Raw genomic sequence first — 25,786 nt, forward strand, 5'->3', positions numbered from 1 at the left:
ATTATGATGAAAATACTGAAAAGCAGTTACCTCATGTGGGAAAAAGGTTTAATAGGTGACTGCATTATCTTTGAACAGAAAATGGTTGAAACAGGACTCGAATTTAAAAAGAGAATTTTATAGAGAAGATACACTTACTCAAGTTGGAAATTGGCCCAGAATATGGCATATTTCATTTTTTTTTCAGATTATGCCATATTTTTGTAGTCCTTCAAGGATCGTTGTGGGATTTTTAAAGAAAAATCTTGTTGAACTTACAGCCTCATACTAATTCCTTGTTATACTGTCTTGAGGTTGATTTTGAAGAATATTCTTATGAATACTTAGAAATTTTAACCATGTAGTCTGAGCCCTTTCAGGACTCTCTCTTTTCCCTATGGATAAAGCCATAAGAGTACCAGGTGCCTGATTTCACTGGCTAAGTCATTTGCCTGAAATTGGGAGATGTAAAAGGCCATTTTGCTGACTGACATATTCTCTGTTCTCACATTCTCATCTTCTGTGAGATCCAAAAGCATCAGGGCACAAGTTTTAGAGTGGCTGTGTAAACTTTAAAAAACGTTTGCTGAATAGTTTTGCTCTTTTTTATAAATGCATATATTTAATGAAACTCATTATTTATTTCAGGTGGCTGTATCTTGGCCTGCCAGCAGTGTTACGTGGAGTGTCCTTCATCCCAAGTACACTAATTCTCCTGATTTTAAAGAAGAAACTGAAATCTGAAAAGCCAGTCTTAATAAATGCCCCAATAGAAATGCAGGATAAAGAGCAAGAAGCAGTGAAATAGCATTGCACAGAAGGACATGTTGGGAAAAAACATTGCAGTGTAAATATTGGATATATCCTTGTGAAAAATTTTGTACTTTAACTAATGAACACTTGGACAGAGAATAGAATTACACATAGTTGTATCCAACTTACATTGTAAAAGTATCAGTTTGTAATCATGAGGCATGGGAAAAATATGTTTGATACAAAAAACAAGGACTAAAAATAAGAAAACTTATGAAATGCCAGGTTTGATTTGTCTGAGGAAAGGGCTATGAAGCAGAAACATGCTTCATAGCATGTTTCATGGTATGTTCAGTCCTGTTTCTCTTAAAATAGAGAGAATTCTGCATTTGACTCCAAGTGATGCCAGATTTCATCTTGGAATTCTCACGTGGTTTCTGTCAGAGTCTCTCTCATTGGCTGTAGACAGCATTTGTGGCTTCTTCAGGCCCCACTTTTCTATAAATCTATTTAATGACATTATTAGTCCACTCAGGCAGAGATTGTTTCTTATTCTGCATAGTCTAGGTGGTCAATATATTGGAAACCTGGTTTATGACATGGCCTGGTGTTCTGGTAAGAATAATAAATTTAAAGATTACATTTTTAAAAAATGCTGTGTTATGGTGATGTTTTAAGATTTGCATAGAACACGGACAAGGAAAGATCATCAGGATTCATTACTTCAGTTACCTGCTGCCCTGGGATGTCTTAAATATCTTAGGAGAAAAAAAAAACCAAACCCTAAATGCCTCAGGTTAAAAAAAAAAAATAGAAAACCCTGTTGGTATAAGTCATACATGGTGTTTCTGTGGTTTAATGCATCCATGTTTAGCATCTAATTTGGCACTGCCTCATGTTTGGCCCTAGTGCAGAGGACCCTTGGGTCTGTCTGCCAGTGTGCATGCAGTAACTTCTCAAGGCTTTGTATTACAGGTCCTGGTTATTATTCCCTTCTGCATTAGACATGGAGGGAGTTTGTGGAATTACCACAGACCTGTGCTCCAGCACCTAAAAATATTTCCTATTTATTTATTATATATGGCACAGACCTGCTCCTCTTTAAACTACCTGGCACCTTCTGCAGACACCAAAAAGTGGGAAGGATGTTTTGCCACAGTTGTTCATTAATTCAGTTACAATGTGATTATTTTAAGTTGTGTTATTCACATCTTATGTGTGTGTGCTTGGAATTACTTTCTGTCCTTGTGGAATCAGTGAGAAAACATCCATTTCCTTCCACAGAGCAGGAAATCAGGTATGGAATTTAGAGTTTCTTCAGATACAAGTGATCCTTAAACAAATTATTTTCAAAAAGATCTGTCATAGCCCCTGTTTCCCTTTGTATTGAGTGATGGAGCTGAACAGATATAAGATGAGGAAGGGGAGCAGAAGAAAGACAAACATGATGCAGCCAGGAGCAGGGCAGAACAGAGAATGCAGCTCCCTATTAAACCACAGCTATCCCAGAAGCTTTGTGGACATTTGAAGCTGATTTTGAGCATTGTTCTTGCTAGCATGGGACACTCACTGAAAGCCATCATTCCTCTTTGTGGTTATATTCCTCCAAGGCTGGAGTTAAAAATCCTTTGCAGACATTTAGTCACAGCTTGGTGCCAAGGTAACCTGGGAAACATGAAGTTACAGAGCACCAGAATTTCACAGCTGTAGGAAACAAAAGGGCTTTGTTAAGTAGGCAAATCTGTGCCACTTAAATGGAGCACTGCCAAAGGGTCAGACCTAGTTTACTCACTGTGTTTTGAAGTGGAAGGAAGCAGATAGGAAAATTTCCAAGTTTTAAAATTAGCATTTCAGCGGGAATGTTTCCAAGTCTTAAATTTAGCATTTCAGTAGATGCATTAATGTGTTTAATTGTTCTGGTTCATCTGCCTGAGAATGTTGCAGTGAAAAAGGCCACGTTCCCAGGGGCTCTGCTGCCCAGATTGTGTATCCAGGTAGGCAGTCCTGGGTGGGTGATGTCTCCTTAGAGAAGCTTCTGGGTGGGAACATTGCTTCTCCAGCAAAACCAGGAAACAGAGAGTGTGGGTTGTGCCAAGGTGATCCTTGTAAAATCCTGTATGATGTGCCACTCCTAGGATATGACACTTGTAGGATTGGGATGGGAGATTAGAAATTACTCTTAAAGCTAGTCCTTCAAATGTAAAGCCAAGCTTTTGGAGTGGATTCCTTCAAGTTTTAACATGCTGACCTTGATTCAGCAAACCATTTAAATACGTGCTTAAAAATGAGTGGCCTTATTGGTGTTTATTGTTTAAATAGGTGACACTGGGCATGAGTGAACCCCAGACTGACACTGTTGTGACCCCCATGTGAACAGAGATGGGGTACAGAAAGTATTCAGAGGGCATTCATTGTGCTTGAATGTTTGGTCTGGTCCTGGTCTGATGTTTCAAGCACCAAGACCTGTGTCAGCACTGTGGGTAAGCCCAAGCCACAAATGGGAATAATGGCAGTAGAAGTAACAGTGGTGTGAAGTTTATAAAGCAGCAGCATATAAACAGCTGATAAAGTCCAATATTAAATTATAGAAATGGGTAGTAGGTTTATTTTCTGAGTGCCTGAGAGCCCAGCAGATGGCTTTCAGTGTACAACCAACCTCATGTCTCTGTCACTGAAGTTTCAACCCAGTGAAAAGTGCCCAAGAGCTGAATTTTGTTCCTTAAGCCTACCAAGTGGAAGGCCAGGTGCTGGTGCCTGGATGTGGGTACTATCAAACACTGAAAAAAAAACCCACTTCAAGTTTTTCAGGCAATGGATTATCTTATTTTAAAGGTAATGATACACAAAATGTGCACACAAGTGTTTATCTGGCATTTTTAACATGTATTTATCTAGTATTTTGTACTCAAGGTCTTTTTTAATGATCTTTGATGTTCCATTGGGGGTTTTTTTGGACTATGATTAGCTGTTGAGCCATCATTTTCAAAGAAATAATTAGTCTTCAGTCTCACTGAAAAATGTCAATTCTTTGTAAAATGCACATCTCTGTGCATGAGCAGGCTATGTGGTTTTTTGTTTTCACTATTTTCTCTGTATTTTAATTCAATCAACTACCTAATTGCCAGGTCTCTCATAAAATAAGACAGTCTTACCTGTATTCTAAAAAATCTTGTCTCTGTCTAGCCTTCATTGTCGCCCTGCTGCTTACAACTTTTAACTATTGAAACCTATTCTTGATGCATGTTGTAAACATTTCTGATTATGCATATTGCCCAACCTATGATCATGTTTGTTTTTTTTCTCTTGAAAGAAAATTACTTTTCTGGGAGGAAAATATGTTACCTGACAAGCTGATTTTAATTAGTGGACAGAAGGGAGTTGTGATGACCAAGGCTGCATCTTTACACTATAATTTGGTTGAGGTCAGGTCTGATTGTGATATGATGCTGGCTTTGTGCTTGTGAAATATATATATATATACAAACACACACATTTATATATACTTTTGTATATATATATATAAAATATTAACATGTGTAGCCTCTGAACACATGAACATCACAATTTTGGGTAAGTATTACTGGCAGCTTACTTTCTTTCTCTGTAATTTCATCTGTGGTGAACCAGTGGGCTGTTTTTGTAACCTTTCTATCTCAAGTGGAGTTTTGGCAGCTGACTCTTCCCTACAGACTTTTCTCATCCAGGCAAACCATGGTACCAGAAGCTAATTCAGCCCGTGGCTGTGGGGAGGAACACCCTGAGAATACCTGGGATGGGATTTGGCATGCAAAGAAGCCAAATCACTTTTTAGTTTATATAAGTCTGGTCATGTGATACAAACAGGATATATCCAGCAGCAACTTCTTGGCTACTGCTGGTTTTATTTGTTTGTTGGGGTTTTTTTTTCCACACAAAATTGTTAGCCTTTTCCTTTCTTAACAAGGCATGAAGTGTTCCCAGTTAAGATGCTTGGGATTTTGAACTTTCTTTGTTTAGGAGTTTCTCTGAGAATGTAGAAAATTACTTGATAATTGCCTCTCTCTTGCTTTGTCCAGGAAATCAAGGGCATACATTTCTTAAATCACAGCAGACTAAAATCACAGGACAAAACACTGAGGATCCCTTTGGAAGGTGAAATATTAGGTATTGCAATACCTGACTTCCCTTCTAGAACAGACCATTCTGTAGCTCCAGGCCAGAAGTGCAACATGTGCCTATTAATTTCCAGGAGAGGTGCTCAGGGGACACAAACACGCTGTGCTCAGGACTTTTGCTCACATAGGACCAGGGGTGGCAGCTTGCTGGATCCTCACAGCCTGGGCAGAGCAAGAGGAAGGCCCTTACCTGGAGGGAAGAAAGCCCCATTACAGGTGGGAAATTGTGGTTTAAAAGAAGAAGTTCATTCCAGAGGTTTTGCATTTTAAAAAAACCTTGACCCCCTGTGTTGGTGGAAAAGCTGCCTGGCTTTGTGAGGTTATCACTTAAATGGTTCCAAAACCAGCTTTGAGAAAACAAACTTCTCATTTGAGGTTAATGAGAAACAGAGTGGGCCAGTTCATGCTGTACCTTTGCTGTTACCATTGTTTCAAGGCAGCTGCATGCTGGCTGGTACAGCATTCTTCTTAAGAAAACTTTCTGATATAAAGACACAACTATATGTAAAACAAGCTTAAATTTCTGCAGAATTTTTCAGAATTTAAAAAAATTCTGAAGAGGGCACAAAGACTTGTTTGTTTTTTGTGTTTGGTTTTATTTTTATTTTTTGTAATTGTTTTTGTTTTGTTTGATATTTTGTTTTGTTTTGCTCTTGGTGGTGGTGGTGGTGATGTAGTTTTTTACCTCCCATTGTAACTCTGAATGTTCTTCCTGAAGAGTCTGTATAATAGGATAGCAGCATTTGCAATGTTGCTGGCTGCTACTTTGTGAGTTCTACCTCCATGACCAAGATCTTTTAAGAATATTCCTTTCAGATATGTATGTGTGTGTGTGTATATATATATATATACAGACACAGACACTAACTGACAACTTTTTTCAGACATAGACAACTTTTTTTGCTCTCTGTCAATATTCCAGCATTTCAATTTAACAGATACAATCTACTAAAGGACTTCCCTTTTCATTTGCATTCCTTTTCTGTAAAAGCCTGGCATCTGAAATCCCATCCTGGGTGCTAAAGAAGTTATTTCTAAGCACAAATATAGGAAAGACAAAAGTATTCATTGTTTCCAAGTTCCTCTGTTAATTTATCTTGTTATGTTTTCAGGTCAGAAAGGCCTGAGCAGCAGAGGCTGGATTCACTGTACACAGTCCTCACAGAGGCCTTAAGATCCAGTATAGGATTTTCCTGTGTTAATTAGACAAGTCTATGTGGAGAAGAGTAGAGCTGGTATTTCTCCAACTCCTATTTCTGTATGAACATCATGAACTTGATATTATACACACACAGAGTCAGACAGCACAGCAGTATTGTTAAAAAAAAGAATTATGACTTCAGTAAACACCTGGAGACATGAAGAGTGGTAGGTGTGGGAGAGCTGTTTTCCTTCAGTGCTGCAGGCTGATAAATCCCAAAGAAATCCATATCACAGAGAAACCCTTCTGGTTCTGAGGGTGAGCCATGGCAATCATTCAGTGTAGGTGGTGTAATTGGTATCTTCCCCCCCCCTCCCTTTTCTGATATGTGAATTTTTTCACAGTATATGTGATACCAAGTGGAGAGAAGCCAATACAGGGCTGCAGTTCAGTGTTCCCGGTGCAGAGATCACTGAAAAGGAATTACTCTGTGAAGTTCAAAGGCCTGAGTGCTCTAAATGACAGCTGAGCTGAGCTGTCAATGCTCATTTGTATGTTTTTAATCACAAACTCACAATAATAGTTTTAAATAAACTAGACAGGAAGAGAGAGTACCAAGATTGAGGTTGGTCTGAATATACCTTTAGTGCAAAAAGAAAGGGAACAGGTAAGGGAGGAGGTACCAAGAGGATCCATTGGCTTGTGTTTGCATGGAAAGGGATCCTGATAACTCCCTGATGCACAGTGAAGAAAAACTGCTCCCCCATAGTTTTAGGCTGGCAAAATGATCTTTTTGTCTGGGATAAAAGATGTTGCCTGTGGTCTCTGGGAAGGGAGGGCAATAAGCAGAGGGTGCTGAGGCTGACATCCCTGGCATTGACACTACAGCAGGAGAAAAAGCATCTGGTGCATCTGCCTTGGGTATAACAATTGCACTGCAAGCTGCAAATGGGAGCTCCAGGACTGTCAAAGGGGATTTAAACTCCTGCCCCTTTATAAAGGGTGCTGGAGAATGCAGGCAGGGATGGTAATGAACAGATGGGAACAATTTTGTGTCCCAGGCCTCTAATTCTAGTCCTGACTGAGTTGGTTTAACACTTTTGACTTTATAAATTCAGTACTGTAAATAAATTACAGTCCTTACCATCTGTAAAAGATTATTTCTTGGCACATATTTATTGATGCTGGCCAAGTCAAATTTTAAAATATAGGTGGCATGGCTTTTATTACTTCTCTGGAGATTGTTTTATACTCTGTTAATTTTGCTGTCTTGGAACCTTTCCCAATGTGTCGCAGGAACCCTGTTGTGTTAATTTTTTAAATTTTAATACAGAGTTTCTCATCCAATTTAACATTAATTTATTCTCTTTTATAGTTTTACATTCTTCAGGTATTCACTATCTCCCTAAAGTCAATCTGTACCTTTCCTATATGATTTGTCTCAAGAATGCATGTAATTTGTGTCATGCTCAACATCCTATTGTTCTGAAAACTGCTTCTTGGTGGCATTTTGTTTTGCTTCCTTGAAAAATGTCTTACTTTTGTATGATCTATAATGCTATAGAATTTATAGCATATACAGTATTTTGTATGGTGTAAAATGCTGTATAATGTAATGTATATTGCTTTAACATGCTGATGCTGTGTGAATATTTTACCTTTGATATTTTTCAGTAATTTGGGACACTAACAAAAAGAAAAACAAATAACTATTTTTTGCAAATTGAATTGTCATCGGTCCTATGTAGCTGAGCATCAGAAACTTGTCTCAGGGACTCCTGATTTTGCTTTACAGAACTTTGGTAACAAAGAAAAATGGGTGAAAAAGAACCATGCTTCTTCCTGGAGTGGAACACCAAAACAGTGATTAGAGCTGTATCATTGATACCTCTGACTTTTCTTCCAGATCACAGAAGGAGATATGTTTAAATTCCTCGGTAGAAGAAAGACATTCTCATGGGATGTTTGCCTACGTTTATGCTGCACAACAATGTTAATGATAGTTCACAATATGTTTGCTTTAGATTGTTCTCATGTAAAAACCCAGCTTGCTCAAAACCAATTACTGAGACTAATGCTTAAAAAATTCTTAATGCATAGTTTTATAGAAAAACAAAACTCTTCTTAAAATGTTTTGGTTTTTTTTTTTTTTTCAAAAAATGACAGTAAGAAAAGCAGCCTTTGGAACTGCAAAGAGAAGTTCTGATCTGATGATAACTTAGGAAATGTTTTCCTTGAAGCTTCCCACACCCATCTCTTTTTAAGTGAAAGCACAAAGTTTTAAGCTTTCTTTAATGACTTTTGAAACACATTTAGTAGAAAAATGTGTTTTGAAACACATTTAGTAGAAAAACAGCTCTAGGTTGCATAAGTAATGATGGTCTTGCATGTAAAAGTACTTTAAGATTTCTTAATATTTTAAAAAAGTGAAGGTAAGTTCATAATATCCAAATATACAAACAAATTGGTATGGAGATGTTCCTTCTACATTTCCCACCAAGGACATAATGAAAACTTTTTGAGAGTTAGTTAATAAGCTGTTATTACTGTCCTTTTGAATAAAAGAGCTGGCTAGCACTTAAAGATCTATCATTCTGTTAAGCCATAGCTGTTTAGGCCCATCATAATCCTCACAGGAGTTCTTCCTATGACTTTGGTCAATTTTTCTGGAATCCAGGGGATTTTCACTCTTTTTGCAGCAGGGAATTTGTCCTGTGCTTTTAGGTTACCATCCACAGGGAGGTAGGATTGAAAGTGTATTCCTTGCACAGAAACGCAGCTGGAAGTGCCCGGAGTTAACTATTTACAAGGGGAGGGTTTCTCTCCACTGCTGCTCTGCTCATGGAGGCAGCACCACACTTCGTGATCCTGCTTCCTGCTCCTTTTACCCTGGCTCAGGCACATTTTGCATTCCCACAGTGCTGGCACAGGCAGTGGACAGGTCCCACTCTGAGCTGTAGCTTAGAGAGGCCATCAGAGATCTTGGCCTGAGAAAAACATCAATAATAACATATTTCAAGGTGATTTCCTTTGGGTTGTATTTCACTATAGACTTGCTTGTTCACTTTCTTTTGATACAAACTTTCTGCAGCAAAAAAGGGCTGTGATTTTTAGAAGATAAATTTCTCCATCCGTTCATTAGGTTTGTGTTTAGTTCAGATTGCACATAAGGCACTTGGAATATGTGATTTCCAATGGCACATATTGAAGCGGGTATCCCTTTTCCAAAAGTTATCAGTGGCAGTGAAACTTCTCCTTTTCAGCTTTGAAAGCATCCCCACTTTGGGCTGTTTAAATCCTGTGATGTTTTGTTTGTAAGACTAGGGTGCATCTAAACAATAATTCCTTTTTTCAGATTAAGGCATTGTTCCAGCATGTGCTGGAGAGTCAGATGGGAAGTCTTGCATTAATTCTGACAGAAACTTGATTTTTTTCAGATATCCTTTTCTTTTTCAGAAGCCTAATCAATTCAAGGACAAATTATATGTAAGTGCAAAGACACAGCTTACTAAGAAGTGTCATGGGTTGGAATAATTTTTAATTTTATCAAGTTAAATAGTGTTGTTTCCATATAAGCACACATATAGCAATGAAGAGATCATAGCACTTCTCATCTACTACTATTATTGTTGTTTGAGGTTTTCACACAAGGGTACTCAGTCGGGTCCCATCCTTGGGGAGGAAATTCCCTTACTGCAGAGTTTGATGGTATGAATTTTGCATGATGCCTGTGAAGAGTTCCCAAATTAAGTTTTACTGGAGAAAATTCTCATAGAGGAGCACTTTGAAATTATTTTTGCCACTTGTATCTTTGTCTTTTGTGAGTTTTCTTTGCAACATAAAGAGGCTGGAATTAATAAAATAAGATCAAATTGTTGCTTGGCTTAGCAATGCCAAACCCTTGTGCACTTTTCCAGAGGTGAAAAATTGGTGTCAAGCAAAAAACTTACGTACAAATCATACCTCGAAGAACTCTTTTCATATTGAAGCAGAGGATTAACTGTTTTTGTCCCCTCCTTTTGTACATGCTGTCCTTCAATGTTTCAGCAGCAGTAGGGTACAATCTGTCAGAATTCATGTTCCTCCTCCCTCTGTGACTGAGGAAACTCATGATGTGACTTGCAGACCGAGCTCCCTGAGCCTTGCCCTTGCAGCCCCATCAGCCCACGTCGTCTTCCACTGCCAGCTTGGCACTTGGGATTGTGCTGCTGCAGGCAGGGGCTGTGTTTGGCAGGAAAGCCCAATCAGTGCAACTGACCATAACTAAAGTGGTGACAAGCGGGTCCCCCTCGTGCAGAGCTTTCTCCACCGATGAACAAGAGGCAGCTCCAGAGTGGAAGCTGCCATCTGCTTCACCTCAGCGTGGCAGGAGGCCAGGGCTAAAAATTCTGCAATTTAAGTGTCTGCCACACAAAATAACCTCTTGGAGGAAGGAGGTGGCTGAGCACTCTCTCTCTGGGTGTCCTTACGTGTCCCCAGCCGCAGAGCATCTTGCAGCCTTTTGGTGCGGTTCATCGCACACGGGTGCATCCCATCAGGGACACCACGTCCTGCTTTGGGAATGTGGAAGGTGGTGCTGCACAGCCAGGCTGGGAGGAGGCAGCTGCTCCTGGGGCCGTTTTCTGGGGGCTCTTGCACCCACCCCCGAGCACACACCACTGCCAGCCCATCACTGCCAGCCCTGGTCACATCAGAAGCAGCAACACTTCAGCAGCAACAACAAGCACTTCCTCACTGGTAACCAGCTCTCCTGTTTTTGAGTTTCTGTGCTGCCATGGGCCTTGCAGAACAGGTTCCCAGTACAGCCAGTTGTCAGGCTGGTGGCTGACACAACAGCCCACAGTGTGGCTTGGGGAGAGGCTCTGGTGTGTGCTGCTGATGCTGTTCTCCACCTGCATGTGCCAGTGGGCTGGCCAGGATCTGGCAGAGGTGCCTTGGCTCTCCAGGACTGACCTGCCATAGGGCCATTTTCTCCACCTGCCAGCAGCTGCCATATCACAACAAATTTGGACAAGGCATGATGGCAAATACTGTCACAGGCACTGGAGCTCGGGTTTAAAAAGCTGCAGAAGATTTTTTATGGGAGTGCTGAAGTCTTTCATGGTGGGATTCATCTCTCCTGACTTTTTGTTGTCAAAAGCTGATCTTGGCTGCCTAGCCTTTCACAGCCGTATCTGGAGCTCATTCCATCTCCTAAAGTATCTAGAACAGATCAAAGAACTCATGCCTTTGGAAATACTTCTTTTTCCTCTGACTGTGAGGTGAACCTGATTGAGTGGCTCATCTGGACACGTCTGCTCTGAATCCACGCGATGCTGCCTTGTAAGTGGATATCACCATCTGTATTCATGGATCATAAGAGCTGTCATGTCCTCTATGGATAAACTTATGTGTATTCAGCTTTAAAATACATTTCTTGTGGGTGTCTCATCCTGGGAGCTGTGTTTAAGAGCCTGGTCTCCTGAGAGACAATGAGCTGCAGGGGCCTTTCCAACATTCTTCACTTCTTCCACCTGGTTGCAGACTGACAGCAAGAATAAATAGGGAACCCATGGCTGATGTTCACAAGTTTTTTTCCTGCTAACTTTGCAATATTGTAATAGTTAAAAGCAGTCCAAATACAAGTTGAAGTACGTGTAAATTTGACATTGTCAGATGATGGAAAATCTCCTTCTTTCTAATGATATTCTGGTAAATGAATCTAAGCTTTTTAAAGAACAAAAAAATTAAAATAATTAGGGCATTAAGAAGTAGGCAAAGGTAACTGTTCTTTACTCTTTTTACTCTTTTTGCTCTTTAAATGAGTAAAAGTATGTAAATGAGAATCAATTTATCTGAAGAATAGGTTTGATGGATTTCCCATATTCTGAACTCTTTTAACAGAAAGTGAATTTCAACATGTACATTGTTCCCTTGCAGTAAAACCAAATTAATTAAATAAGAAGTCAGTATTTAAATAGTAATACAGGAACATTGCACTAAAATTATCATAGAAAATAACACTTTGTTCTGTTGCAAATAGTCTTATGAAAAGGTAGAAATAAGCTGTGTTTTGATTTGCTCAATAAGAGCAAATATAGAGAGCATATAGCCCTGCTGGTAAAACAGAAAAATTGAAACTTTAAATTAAGACCCTTAGTAAATCAATAAATACAATCACAGTAAAATGTGTAAAATTCTATCAAGCAAAATCCAATAACAAGTGCAAATATGGCAGATAAACTGATTGTCTGCAGTTAACCTGCAAGCTTCAGGTGACAATGAGAGCTTACATATTATTTATGTACTTAGCAAATTTATAAATTCTTTAAGCTGTCATAATGTTTTTTAGTTCTGACTAAATGTTAGGATTCCATATATTTAATTGAGTTAATTTAATTTAGTCCTTAGAAAATCCCTTAATGTATTTTTATACAAAAGAAGGTAATCAAGGCTTTCCATGCAAACCTTTGCATTGTGGTTGAGATGCAGAGGGCTCATACCCAAAATCTGTCAGCTCTCCATGGGCTGTTCATGCCCTTTCAGGAGCTCAGCCATCCCTTGGTGTCTCTGCAGACCCTCATCCAAGGCACCAAGAGGTGAAAGCTAGGAGGCTGTAGGTGCTTGGGAAAGCTGAGCCTGTGCTCTCAGGGCTCTTGTGCCTGAGCTGAGCCCACTCCATGGTTGTTGGGTGGATGGTAAGGAGCTCCCTTGAGAGGTGCTTAGTGCAGCTCCAGTGTTTAGACATTAGAGGAAAAAAAAAATAAAAAGAAAGAGTGAAGGAAACAAGTTGTTCCACCTGGGAGAGGCTGGCACCGCTGGCAGGTAGGCTGCCAAAGCAGTGACAGCACCAGAGACCTGCCTTCTTCTGCACAGCTTTTGTGTCGGTGATTGTGGGAAAGTTTTGCAATCACCATAAGAAGGAAATCCAAGGTTTAAAAAACATGTGGTGAAGTGCTCCACTTCTCAGAGCAGGCAGCTCTTTGGCTGTGACGTTGTGCTGGCTCCGAGCCTGGAAGCCTTCGGGCGCAGGAAAGAAACAGCCTGACACCGCTCTGACACAACGTAAGTGCTCTCTCTGCCTCTCGCTGTCTCTCCACACCCTCCCTCCCTGCTTCTTTCCATTTGTTAGTTAGCTGGTTTGTTTGTTTAGTTGCGAGCTCCCAGTGCAGCCTTTCCACACATCTCATTTTCACTAAACTTGAAAGACTTTCTGTGAAGTGCAAAGGTGCAATTCTGCAAAATCAGTATTTTTTTTTTTTTTTTAAGGATAAGCACTGTCAGGACCAGGGTATTTTATCCCCCTGTAGAAAAACTATCCATTACCTCTAATTGATAAATTAAATATTTTATTATTTTTTTTCTTGCTTCATTTAATTTTAAATACCACTGGTGTGGTTCACTGGTTTGCCAAAGTTCAGATTCCCATAGAGTGGTTATGGAAAATGTGATTGCTTGATTAGGTTTAAGAGAAGTGTTTCTATAGTTTAAGTTTTTCTTTGAGTTTCAGGTAGATTATTAGTCTGGCACCATAAATAAAATTTTATATTTAAAATTAAATATATTGAAAAGAAAACCATGTCACTGATTTAGATACTGTTTGTTTAACAGAGTCAGATGTTTCACAAAGTTAATCATCAGCAAAATACAAATCAATAAAGAATGTATTTGCTTTAGAGAGCTCTATCTTCCAGCTCCTATCCTGTAAAGACTGGGGTAAGTCTGACTTACCATATTTTAATTACCTATAGCTTACTTTTAAATTTATTTTATTTTAGGAGATGTTAAAGATGGTCTGAAGTGGGTTAGGTCCCTTTACAAATTTCATATGTGGCTTAGTCTGAAAAATACATGTTTGCTTGTCATTGTCCCCTCCTACTGGAGTAGGATTTGCAACTAAAATCCACAGAATTCAAGTTAGAGTGCCTATGAGGCTTTATATCTATGAGACATTAGTGCCTATTTTCAGTCATTAGGAGTAACCTTTAGGGGATTGTTGGGTTTCTAAGCGTGTTGTCCTTTCTGGCATAGGTAGACATTTCTCAGAGAATCTGGGTCACCCTGGGCATCTTGCTTGGGAGAACTGAACCCTCCAGAGGAACTGGGTGATGTCTGTTTGTCCTGCCACATCCCTACCCTGGTGTCAAAAATCTCCCACAACACTTTTGTGGGCTCCACTCATAGGTCAGTTGGCCTCAGGGGCCTGCAGGAGGGTCCTAACCCTAACCCTTTAAAGTCCCCATGTGACTGGAACAGCGTGGCACATTTAAGATTCCAGTGTCTTGGGAGAAAAATATTGCAGGCCAATTTCTTGGCATATATTCCTCTATACTCCTTTACTACATGTGCAAATGTATATTAGAGCTTACTAGTTGTTTTTGGTACTATTGCACCAGTTTTCCAACAGACAAACTTTGCAATAGTTGGAGTTTTTTTTACTTTTTATCATTCCAGATGTTTTGGTATTAACTGCTTTCCCCTAATCAGCTTAATATACACCAGCCAACATATTTGACTACTTAAATCAGAGCCAACTTTCAAACTAAAAAGTTTATTAGTCTTACTAAAATATCTACATTTATCATCTGTCCTGCAGGGAGCTTGTGAAAGCTTGCCAACTTAGAGACAGTCATTATTTGTTTCTTTTAATCAGTGCTCTCTTTCCCCTTAGTACATCTTTACCTACCCTAGTTTGTCCTCTGTCATCATTTGTGGTCTGATTCTACATTTATCCAGTTAATAATGTTAGTCATTCAAATGCTGACAGAATGGTAGTGTTCACTAAGAAAATCCTCAGAAATATAGTAACAGAAGTCTACTGGATGGCAGAAAAGGTCCATTTAGTCTGGAACAGTGATCAAAAATGGATATCTCAGAAAGAATTGGTTCAAGTGTGGTGAAGATGTTTTTCTGACACACTGTCCTAGCCCCCTGGAGACTTCCCTTTTCCACAAAGATTTCTAAAAACCTTCAGCGAGTTACCATCTGTCTTTTCCATCTATCCAAGAAAGTCCTGGAGTCTTTTAGAAAGTGTCACAGCTTCAGTGTCACAAATCAGGTGCACTCGTCCTTAATTAATTACAGTAGTTACTTTGAACATTCTTTAATGCCCTTCCTGAGAAAAGCTGTCAATGCGCAGATATCTCAAGTAGTGTCCAGCCACTGAGTATGTCTGAAAAACATTGGAACATGCAATTCTTAAGTCTATAATAGTTAAATATAGCAATATTTTTCAAACAGGAAGACCTACAAATCAGGCCTTGAGAAGGAAAACCATGGACAGACCAGTCACTGCTGGCCAGCTTAAAGAGAAATCACTGTTCCAGGAAAGCGATGGCAGTGCAGTTCCTGCTAAGACTGTGTACCATAATTGTTCAAAGCTAAAGGTATGGAAGAGCCCTCACCACGTATTTTCTCTGGAACACTGAATTGCTGTTTGAAGTCCTGTCAAAATTCAGTTAGTTATGTGTGGCACTGTTTGACACCCTGTGTATTGAGAAAAATGATCAGGGCTGCATCCATCAGGGGATGGAAGGGATTTGGGCAGCAGAGGAGGGAGGGATTTTGCCTTTCTGCCCTGCTCTGCTGAAGCTCCACCTGCAGAGCTGCCTCCAGCTCTGGGGGCCCAGGACAGGAAGGACATGGAGCTGCTGGAGCCATCAGAGGAGGGACACTGAGGTGATCAGAGGGATGGAGCAGCTCTGCTGAGAGGAAAGGCTGGGGGAATTGGGACTGGAGAAGAGAAGGCTCAGGGGTGACCTCACTGTGGCCTTGATGTACCTGAAGGAGCCAACAAGAAAGATGAAGAGAGAGTATTGACAAGGGTCTGGAGTGACAGGACAAGGGGGAATGGCTTCAAACTGACAGAGAGTAGGTTTAGATGGGATATTTGGAAGAAATTCTTTGTTGTGAAGGAGTTGATGCCCTGGCACGGGCTGCCCACAGGAGCTGTGGATGTCCCATCCCTGGAAGTGTCCAAGACCAGGTTGGATGGGGCTCTGAGCTACCTGATCTAGTGGAAGGTGTCCCTGCCCATGGCACGGGGTGGGACAAGATGATCTTTAAGGTCCCTTCCAACCCAAACCATTCTGATTCTATGATTGTGATTCCAAGCACATGGAAGTCAATAAATGTGCTCAGAAGTTAAAAAATCAGGTCACGTTTTACTAACTATTCATTTAGAGGTGTGTTATAGTCATAGTGGTAGTTGCAGATATATATTTTTATTCATGTTTTTTAGAACAGGAGGGGAGGTAATAAGATATACCATGATGTAAGTAACAGAAATTAATAAAATTTTGCTGCAAGTTTTTCCCAAGGAAGGAAACATCTGAACCAATGTGTACTAGAAAGTTAGAAGGTGCATGCCATCAATGTGAATTTTCCTTTTCTTTGAAGTAGCAGAGTTTTTGGAGGCCACCCTGAAAAACAGAGTAAAATCTATTTTAATGATAACAATAGGAAGATTCTCCTCACAGAGAATTAGAATAAAATTTTTGTGCTTCTTGAGTGGGTTGCTCAGGCATCCAACCATAAAGCAAAAATTTACTACTTTGCAAACTCAATTGTTTTCTCTTTTCAGATATTTCTTGGAGCTCTAGCTTTTTCCTTTTTTGCCAAAGGATTTTCTGGAAGCTACATGAAGAGCATGTCCAGTCAAATTGAAAGGAGATTTGAAATCTCATCATCGATCGTTGGCATTATTGATGGCAGCTTTGAGATAGGTATATGTACTTTCTTTGAAAGTGGATTAGGTGCTTCTTTGTACACTTTCACTCCCAAAATAAATCTATTTTTTTGTGCTGGCTCTCTCTCCTGTTTATGCAGGTAACTTAATGGTGATGGTGTTGGTGAGCTACCTTGGACCAAGAGTTCATCGGCCAAAAATAATTGGTGTTGGGTGTCTCATCATGTCCGTAGGAGCTTTTTTGTCAGTGATGCCTCAGTTCCTAATGGGACGGTAAATATGGAGAGTTTTCATGTTGTGCACTAGTTGAACTTGATCATATGAAGTGTTTTTAAAGCATACATCTAAGTTAAAAGCATGACAGTAGTAGTTTCTTCCAGCTATTCCAACAGGAAAATGGGTGGATTTTTTAGTGTTGACTTTCTGATTTCCTCTCTGAAAGCTAGCCTCTTGCCACAGGTAAGCAGTAGAGAAACCTCAGATTTTTACAGAGCTTATATATAACTAAGGATAAAGTGGGTTGAATTCTTCACCTGGGATGGATATATGTATACATATACATATACACATATATTTATATTATATGAATATATTCATATTCATATAATATAAATATAATAAGTTATAAATATATATAAGTATATTTAAAGTGTGTTCCCTTTTTTATATTTAGTATTTATATTTAAGTATTATTAGTATATCTAATTACAGTAAGAACTGTAATTAGATCTTGATGGAAAAGGGTTCTTTCTCCATGGTGGCTACTCATGATAAGCTCTGTAAAATGCTGAAGATTTTAATCTAAACTTGGGGAGAATTAAATATCTGAATACCCGATTCACATTTAAGGCATAACACACAATTGTCAGATGCAGGTCATACTTTCCAATCCTTTGGCATCCTTGCACCTGCCACAAAGGTAAGAAAGAGGTGCCTTTATGGAAAAACATCAACCCTGTTGTATGTGGACAGATGTGGATGACCTCTGCCTCTGTCATGCAGTCTAAAGAATGATCTCTGGATGCAGATTTGTTGCTGTGTAGCTCAGGAAAATATTGGAATTAGAATAATCAGAGCATTTGAAAATGGTATGAAGATACCTATTTTTTTTTAAGCAAAGCACTGGAAATGGGCTTCCCCTCCACTTTGTGTATGTGGAACAGGAATGAACAAATGTGAACACAAGGCTCAGACACGCTTCCTGCAAAGCAAAGTCCTTCATGTGTCAGTTGTATTTCACACAGTTGTTTTCCAGTTACAATTATGAAAGGATAACTGTTAGTGTGGACAACTCCTCCACGAGTGTGTCAGCTTGCTCCCCAGCATCGTCTGAGGGCCCTCCAGTCACAGATGCTACAGAAACACTCAGCACAGTGATAAATGCTGGTAAGATAAAGCTCTGATGCTGGATTCCCTTCTTCTGCTTTTCCCTGTTGTGCACCCTTTTTTACTGGAAAGCAGTAAAACCCCTGCTAGAAAACATGATATACGTAAACCCACCCTATAATGGTTGTTAAACCCCATATTTTATGTTATTTTACTGTTGCTATAAAGCATTGCCAGAATCATGTTCACAGAAATATAAATGTTTATGGCCTGCAGGATGTGAGAAAACAACAAATTCCTATCTGTGGCTCTTTGTGTTGGTGGGGAACCTTCTACGTGGAATTGGGGAAGCACCAATTATGCCTCTGGGAGTTTCATATATTGATGATTTTTCTAAAGAAGAAAACTCAGCTTTTTACATAGGTAATGTACAAATGAGCGATTTTTATGCTAGACATTCTGTTCTTTAACATTTCCATAGTCAAGCAAATACCCAACAAAAAATTTATCTGGATAACTTTGAGTTATACAGAGACAAAAAACCCCCTAACAGTGCAAAAGTTGTCTCATATTTATTTTCTAGGGATAAATCCAGGATGGTCTTTTTGCTTTCCCTGAGGAGCTTCTGTGCTGAAGAGAAGCATAATCAAATATCATTTCCCCAAAGTTCAAAGTCATATCTGTCTTATCTGGCATATCATCTTCAGTACTACATCTTCAGAGAACCAAATTCTTCCTAATCAGTATTTCACAGATAAGGGAATGATCCTTAATGTGAAGATCTGTGATGTAGTCACAATTAATTGCAGTAATGTGAATTTCTTTCAAGAACTCTTACCTGACTTTTGGAATTTTACATGCAGCACACTTCCAGTTGAAAGCTTTTTAAAGTCACTGATTTGCTGAAGGAAAAACAACACCTTGCCAGGTGTTGTAACAAATCCTTTCTAATTGGGGTTTTGATCTTGTTTTGACGGCACATAACCTATTGCCCAAGACAGAGAGATTTACACCCAAGCTAATTAATTTGTTGGCAAACTGATTTAATAGCATGGGGTGTTTGTGTGGATGAGGGAGCTCAAGAACTGTGGCCTGAAGCCAATTTGGTGAAATTGAGCAGAAATATAGTAAGACACGGTTTTGGGAAGAGCTCAGTATGCAATGCTACAGGGTAAGGCCACAGCCAAAGTCTCCACTTGGGAATGAGGAAATCTGCAAGTTAAAGAAAATGGAATTATTGTGGAGTTAGCTGTCAAAAACAAGTATTCCACTCAGCAGTTATCCAAAATATTTGTAATCGCCTCTGAGCTTCTGATTAAAGGTATTTGAAAAAGTTTAGCTGATTTTTTTTCTTGTGAGAATCTAATCTGGGAGAGATTGAGACAGGTTGGGGACTACTGGGCAAGTGAGATCAGAAATATAAAGTGAACTTGGAGAATAGCATGGATTCAGCCAAAATGGAAATCGGTTTATGCAAGAGAAATAAATTATTTAGTTTATAGTTTATTAAAATATTTCCTTTTTACATTCAGAATAGCAGTTTTCAGACACTTAATCCATTTTGGTGGACTAAACCACTTCACAAAAAAAATGAAAGTTGGAACACTTTTTTCCATAGAACAGAAATTTCTTTTCTTGGCTAACTGTAATTATTTTCAATATCTTATTTTTTTACCATCAGGCTGAATCAATTTATAATCACTGTTATTGTAATATGCAAACATAAAAAAAAAAGTCCTATAATAAAAAAAGTCAGTCAAGCCTTGCTGATGTATTTTGAGCATTAATCTCATTATTTGACCCTGAACATGAAGTCTCAGCTTTGTCTCTCCTTTTTCCTTAGTCCTTTGATGTTTTGTTGAGAAAGAACATAAGGTATTTTGAGGCAGAGACAGCATTTTCTTAATAGAATGAACTAAAATAATTTTGGTAGAGTTGTGGTGACAGCAATAACACCAGAGTTGTCATGGGAAGGAACAGAAAATGTAGCATATTTGTTAAGATGTAATGATTTATTACAGAAATTCTGGGTGATAAGCTGAACAATCATTATAGTCAGAAGAGAGTTTGCAAAACCAACTCTTAGGAGGAAAATCTCTGCAGTAGAGCACAATGGGATTTACAGAGCACAGTGCTGGATGAATTTACAGGCATTTGGTAAAGAATTCCTCCTTTTGTAATGGAATTGCCTTGTGCAACTTCAGGGTGTCAGTTCTGCACTAGAATTCAGGAATCCAAATAACTGAGCTCTAGTTTGATCCTGTTACCTCCTCACAGCTAAACTTCAACAGAACAACACAAGTGGCAAGGGAATGTGAGAACCTATGCCTGAATTATTTTTGAAGATATTTTATTTTATGTTGATTGCCAGTAGTGGTCATCAAAATCAAATTGTGCTGTATTTACACATCCAGTCAGCAAAATGCAGTGCAGCTTCCTGGGTTTCTGATATTCACAGCTTATTCATTTGCTCCTAAGGGCATCCTACCTTCTCACCTACACTGCAGCTGTGCTTAGGGCAGCTTGTACCTTATGTATTTTCTGCTCAGGACATTCCATAATGGCCTGTGTCCCTGTCCTGCCTGCTCCTTCCTCTCATTTCCTCAGAGAGGAAGGCTTGCCTTGTCCAAATGGTGTTTTTCTCATTTTCCTTCTCTTCCAGGCCTGGTGAGATCCTCAGGCATGTTTGGGCCGACGCTGGGCTTCCTGCTTGGCTCGTTCTGTGCCAGTCTCTGGGTTGACATCGGTGTTGTGGACATTGGTGAGGGACCCTGGGGTGGCACATGAAGCCACAAAGTGTCTGGGTGTAGGAACCTCCATGCCAAGAAGCACCTTCCCAGCTCACTGCCCCAAACCCAGGGGTTCTCTAGGGAGTTTTTCCTGCTCAAAAGCTGCTTTAAAATTAACATTTTAAAATCAGATGTTGTAGTGCAGTTGGAATAGCCCTTGAAAAATACCCCTACCCCCAATACACCATTTTATGCTTGCACACACTTGTTACACCCTTGCTGTGCAGCTGAGAGCAAATTGAATTAAATTAAAGGCCATTCCTTTGCTGAGGGAGCAGTGAAAGGCTCATGGACACTTTCAACACTTAGCAAAAAGTATGTTCTCTTAAAAGGCATGGGGCAAAGGTTAATCTCAAAACTCATTTTGTTGTTCAAATCTCTTAGAAGTCTCTAATCCCGGGGAAAAAGGGAGGAAATTTGGGGGAAAAGCTGTAGAGTTTGGGGATGGAGAAGGAGGGGACTCTGGGAAAGTGAGAGAGGGAAAGGTGTTTTTTTTGTGGGAGGGGTCCTTTTGCTCATTCCCCCAGAGAGTATTGGAGGATTTTGGCAAGGAAATGCCACCATGGGCTTAAATGGACACTTCCATTTTTGACTGCATTTTGGACAGTCCCTTTTGGACTGATTTCCTTCCAGGGGTGGGCCATTCACAACTTACCAGAGGAACTGTGTCTGCCCCATCTCTAGAAGTGTCCAAGGCCAGGGTGGATGGGGCTCTGATCAACCTGGTCTAGTGGAAGGTGTCCCTGCCCATGGCAGGGAGGTTGGAGTGAGGTGATCTTGAAGGTCCTTTCCAACATAAACTATTCTCTGATTCTGTGATTTGAAACAAAATGAATTTCAATTCTTCATATGGGACATAGATCACCTCTGTTCTGGTTTTTTTAATTTTATATATGAGGATATACAGTGATGTATAGTCATCTATAATAGTTGCTCTGCATAATATTTAACCTGTTTTCCTATCTTTCTGTATTTTATAGATGTCATCAGCATAAATCCTAAGGACACCCGTTGGGTTGGTGCCTGGTGGCTTGGATTGCTTATCTGTGGAGCAGTCAACTTCATTGCTTCATTGCCTTTCTGGTTTTTGCCCTATTCCTTACCAAAAGAAGGAGAGAATGAAAACTTGAAGATTAGTCACTTGTCTGTTCAAGGAGATCACTGTAAAATAGACCCCCCAGCTCACCCACAGTTAAAGTTCTCAGAGGCAGTAAAAGGTGAAAGATTATTGCCCAAATGTTTGCATATGAATTCTGTCTCATGGATTCATTGTGAGCTGAGCATGGACTCACACAACCTTCAGCAAAACGCACATTTCTGCAGTGCAAATTATCGACAAAAATGTCTTTGATTTGCACTATTATAATTACATGCTTCTGTGATTATGAAGAGAGAGTGGGGAAAACATCCCATCCCTAATTAATGACCAATCCATAGTGGGCAGGCTACTGTTCCACTGAGGCAAATGTTTGGGAAGGAAACATGGAGCTCATTAGATCTTGGAGGGACTTCACTGGATTTGTGGCTCCTGTGTGGGAGCTCAGGGATGCTGAATTTATCTCATATAGGTGATACCAGATCCAACCAGCCATTGCTTTTGTTTTTATATTTTTGCTATTAGACCGAAGGTTTTGTTTGTCTGTATGTGCACACCTACAGCAGATGTGTTTTGAGCTCTCACCTTTAGGCAGCTGTGCCAACAGCCAGACTACAGTCTAAATGCAGGTGTTCACTTTATTTCAATGGGTTTTCATACTTTAATCAAGGGTCCCAGAAATGATTCCAGCCTTTTTTGGGGCCAGGTGCTTCTGTTCTCTGAACATCACCCTCATGTGGGGTTCTTGTGTGCTTGGTGAAGGCTCCTGCTTTAGGAACCAAATTTTACGCTTGGTGGAGGGTCTTAACTCTCTGTCCAGTCATTGTTGTGAGCCGTGGAGAGGAGCCCTGTGCCACACACAGGATAAGCCAGGATCCCTGATTCCCAGCTCAGAATTCACTGTGCTGTTTGGATCTGCTCCTCCTGTAAGGAATGTGCTGGCAATGAGGAGAACTCTCACTTGAGCAAGCATGTGTTTTGATAGGCACAGAATTATAAGCTGCAATGCAGCCAGTAATTAAATCAGTCAATTTTACTATCTAAGGGATGCCAAAACAACTCTTCTCTGTGTTTAGCAGGGTGTACAGCATATACCTCTCCATTGCAGATTTCTTGCCAGCACTCAGGAAACTGTTTGGAAATCCAATTTTTGCGGTGTTCATCTTCCTCACTATTCTGCAGTACAATTCCCTTGTTGGGATAATAACCTATGAGACAAAGTTTATGGAGCAGCAATTTAATGTATCAGTTGCAAAAGCCATCTTTCTAATTGGTAGGTACCTGACTTCTCAAATTCCAGTCTGAAAAAGAAACCTTTTATTTGTTATTTTGCCTTCTTTTTTGGAAACTTACGTGAACTTTTTTTGGTTAAAAAGAAAGCATGTAGTGGTTTCCTAATTTTCTTACTATATTTTGAAAATGGATTTTAGTTTTAGCATTAATTTTCCTAGTGCCCCTAGTTCAGTGAGCTAGAGGATTATTAAAACTGGGTGGAAGTTTTTTCATAGTGAGTTTTGGGTTATGTGTATGTTTTCATGAGTAAAAACTACACATCAGACATCAGCTGCAACTAAGTAAAAAGTAATAGAAAAATAAAATTAAAATGTTTAATGAAATGTATGATTTTTTCTTTTCAGAGTAACATTTGAACTGTTCTTTCATTTTGATTACAAATCCAAATTTTATAAACAATAAGAAACTAAAATATAAAAGTTTGAGTCACTTCATTAATTTCAAAGCTCTTTTTCTGTTTACTAATTCCTTCAAAAATAAGTACTTTGTAGTGTTCTGCAAAAAAAAAAAAAAAAAAAAGCTGAAATTATATTAATCTTACAGTGATTGATATGGTCTCATAATCTGGAAGGAAAACCAGGCTATGAGAGGTCATTGTAGAACTCATATTGCATTTCTTTAATTTGAAGACACAATGCCTTAGTCAGCTACAAATGTGGAAAGAACTTCCCTTTTTCCTATATTTTCTTTTTCTGAATGCTGAGAAAGTTTTACAGGAATGACCAAGAAAACCAACCAACCATAAAATCAGAGAAAGGCCAACCCCTTCCAGTAACACCTTGTCAAACCTCTCTGTTCAGCAAGTGTGTGTAAGGGCTGGGGTTTGTGAAATACTGAACAGATTAAATCTAAATGCAAATCATCTCATAATTCACTCTCAGATCAAAATGGAATCCAGTGCAGAAACAGATGCAACTTCCTTTTATATTCCATTTTGGAGACTTTTTTTGTAGCTTTCATAAAGTTTTATGTTTTATTTTATATGAAGTGAGTATGAGCTAAGACAATACCATTTACTCCAGTTTCTGACAGGCAACTGTATAGGTTTTATTATATGTACATACAAACAACAATATAGTAAAAATGCAGTGAATGTTGAGGAACTGAGCTATTTAAAGTCATAATATGATTTGAAAAGCAAATGGGGATGTGGAATTACCAGAAGGTAATATAAACTTAGAACCTCAAGGAATCAGCCCAAAAATAGGTATCTGATATTTTGAAAATACTAGAACCAGGTATTTATTCTAAAAGAGTCAATGCAAGTGAGAGCAGTTAACATTTTTCTCACCATCTCTTTGCAGGTGTGATACTTTTACCTGTCACAGTCCTGGGGATGTTTCTAGGAGGCTTCCTGATCAAGAAATTCAAGCTTCACGTAACTGATATGGCCAAGTTTGGGTGCATCACCTTTATAGTGGCGTATTTGCTAAACCTCTTGTACTTCACGTGCAGCTGTGAGGTGCTGCAGGTGGCTGGTCTGACAGCACCTTACTCTGGGTTTGTATCCCCTCAGGTTTGGGGTGGTTGAGCCATTTTTCACAGCTGCTTCTTTGGGAGTGATGCACAGAAGAAAATCCTAGGTTTTGAGACAGAATTGTCAGTCTGAAGTCACACCTAGCGCTGGGGATGGGAAAAATACACCAATTTTATTTTCTGAGGTTTTTTTTTTTAAACTGGACATTTTTGTAAATTCTCTACTTCTTTTTCCTACTGAAAATATACCTATATGTTCTGGAAAACTGCCAAAAAAAGATGACATTTATTACAGGCAAATTAAATTTCTATGTTAGCTTTTAAAGCTTTAATTTAAAGCTAGCCTTTTTTCTGTTATGTAGGGAGTGGAATTCAAAAGAAGTGTTGGAAATGTCTTCCCCATAGGCACTGCCTCCAGAAGGGACCACATGGGGGATTACAGCCCCCTGTGGTATCTGGGGTTGCCTCTGACCCATTTCTCATCTGGAAGGTGAAAAGTGGTCCTGGATTGTGTGCTGCTAACAGAGGTTCCCCCTCCCTTACCAGGACCATGGGTCATACTTCCTTGGGAACCTTTTCCAGACTCTAGCAGCCTGCCACAATTGCCTACTGTATAAATTTAGCTTGGTCTGGTCCAAATTTCAAGGGATTTTAAAGGATTAAACTGAAGCCAGCAGGACTTGCTGCATTTTCAGTTCAGGCAGAAACCCAGCCCTGTGTTTTGTGAAACCGAGTCTGTGCTCAGGGAAATATCTAAGTTATCTTGGTGAACCTGATGTCCAGTTCAACTTTGAGCTTAGTTTTTGCCACTAAAATGTTTCAGAGGTTTGTGCAGTGGAGATTACCCTGGCTGAGGGCAGCATCTGATGCCATAGAGTGAATTAAAAATAGCCATAAACAGCAAGAGGGCATATATTGAAGGAGCATTTACAGTTTCTCCAGGAGAACTGAGTCTGGAGAATTTAGCACATGTTAGGGTTGTTTCTGCTTAAGTGACTCATTTAGTGTTTTACCTACTTATCAATTTATATTTTGAAGACAAGCAACAACCTGTTGAGGGCTAAATTCCACAGTTATCTTCCCTTCCAAGAGACTTAGGGGAAATGTAGCCCA

The 25,786-nt window shown here is 39.4% G+C and overlaps 2 protein-coding genes across 8 annotated transcripts in view; both read left to right on the plus strand.

Moving 5' to 3' along the window:
• Positions 1 to 1,385, plus strand: part of LOC111923307 (solute carrier organic anion transporter family member 1A2) — a 43,007-nt gene extending 41,622 nt beyond the window's left edge. For all 5 annotated transcript variants that reach the window (XM_086885490.1, XM_086885491.1, XM_086885493.1 and 2 more), the window contains one exon: positions 628 to 1,385. In XM_086885490.1, the coding sequence (XP_086741616.1) occupies positions 628 to 787 (160 nt within the window). In that variant the 3' untranslated portion in view covers positions 788 to 1,385. The remainder of the gene's footprint in view (positions 1 to 627) is intronic.
• Positions 1,386 to 1,971: 586 nt separating this feature from the next.
• LOC111923308 (solute carrier organic anion transporter family member 1C1-like) overlaps positions 1,972 to 25,786 on the plus strand; it is a 29,939-nt gene continuing 6,124 nt past the window's right edge. Inside the window, exons 1-14 of one of the 3 annotated variants that reach the window (XM_086885488.1) lie at positions 1,972 to 2,029; positions 4,788 to 4,875; positions 4,961 to 5,102; positions 12,883 to 13,071; positions 13,618 to 13,722; positions 15,247 to 15,392; positions 16,589 to 16,730; positions 16,834 to 16,966; positions 17,949 to 18,079; positions 18,296 to 18,442; positions 20,682 to 20,780; positions 21,789 to 22,025; positions 23,013 to 23,177; positions 24,502 to 24,697. In XM_086885488.1, coding sequence (XP_086741614.1) covers positions 15,282 to 15,392; positions 16,589 to 16,730; positions 16,834 to 16,966; positions 17,949 to 18,079; positions 18,296 to 18,442; positions 20,682 to 20,780; positions 21,789 to 22,025; positions 23,013 to 23,177; positions 24,502 to 24,697 — 1,361 coding nt within the window. In that variant the 5' untranslated portion in view covers positions 1,972 to 2,029; positions 4,788 to 4,875; positions 4,961 to 5,102; ... (1 more) ...; positions 13,618 to 13,722; positions 15,247 to 15,281. Of the gene's footprint in view, positions 2,030 to 2,641; positions 2,727 to 4,787; positions 4,876 to 4,960; positions 5,103 to 12,807; positions 13,072 to 13,617; positions 13,723 to 15,246; positions 15,393 to 16,588; positions 16,731 to 16,833; positions 16,967 to 17,948; positions 18,080 to 18,295; positions 18,443 to 20,681; positions 20,781 to 21,788; positions 22,026 to 23,012; positions 23,178 to 24,501; positions 24,698 to 25,786 lie in introns of those variants that run through there. The other 2 variants (XM_023919033.2, XM_023919034.2) reach the window with 2 other exon arrangements.

This window comes from Cyanistes caeruleus, chromosome 4 (genome assembly GCF_971803275.1).
Source record: "Cyanistes caeruleus chromosome 4, bCyaCae1.hap1.1, whole genome shotgun sequence".
In the NCBI taxonomy this organism is placed as follows: domain Eukaryota; kingdom Metazoa; phylum Chordata; class Aves; order Passeriformes; family Paridae; genus Cyanistes; species Cyanistes caeruleus.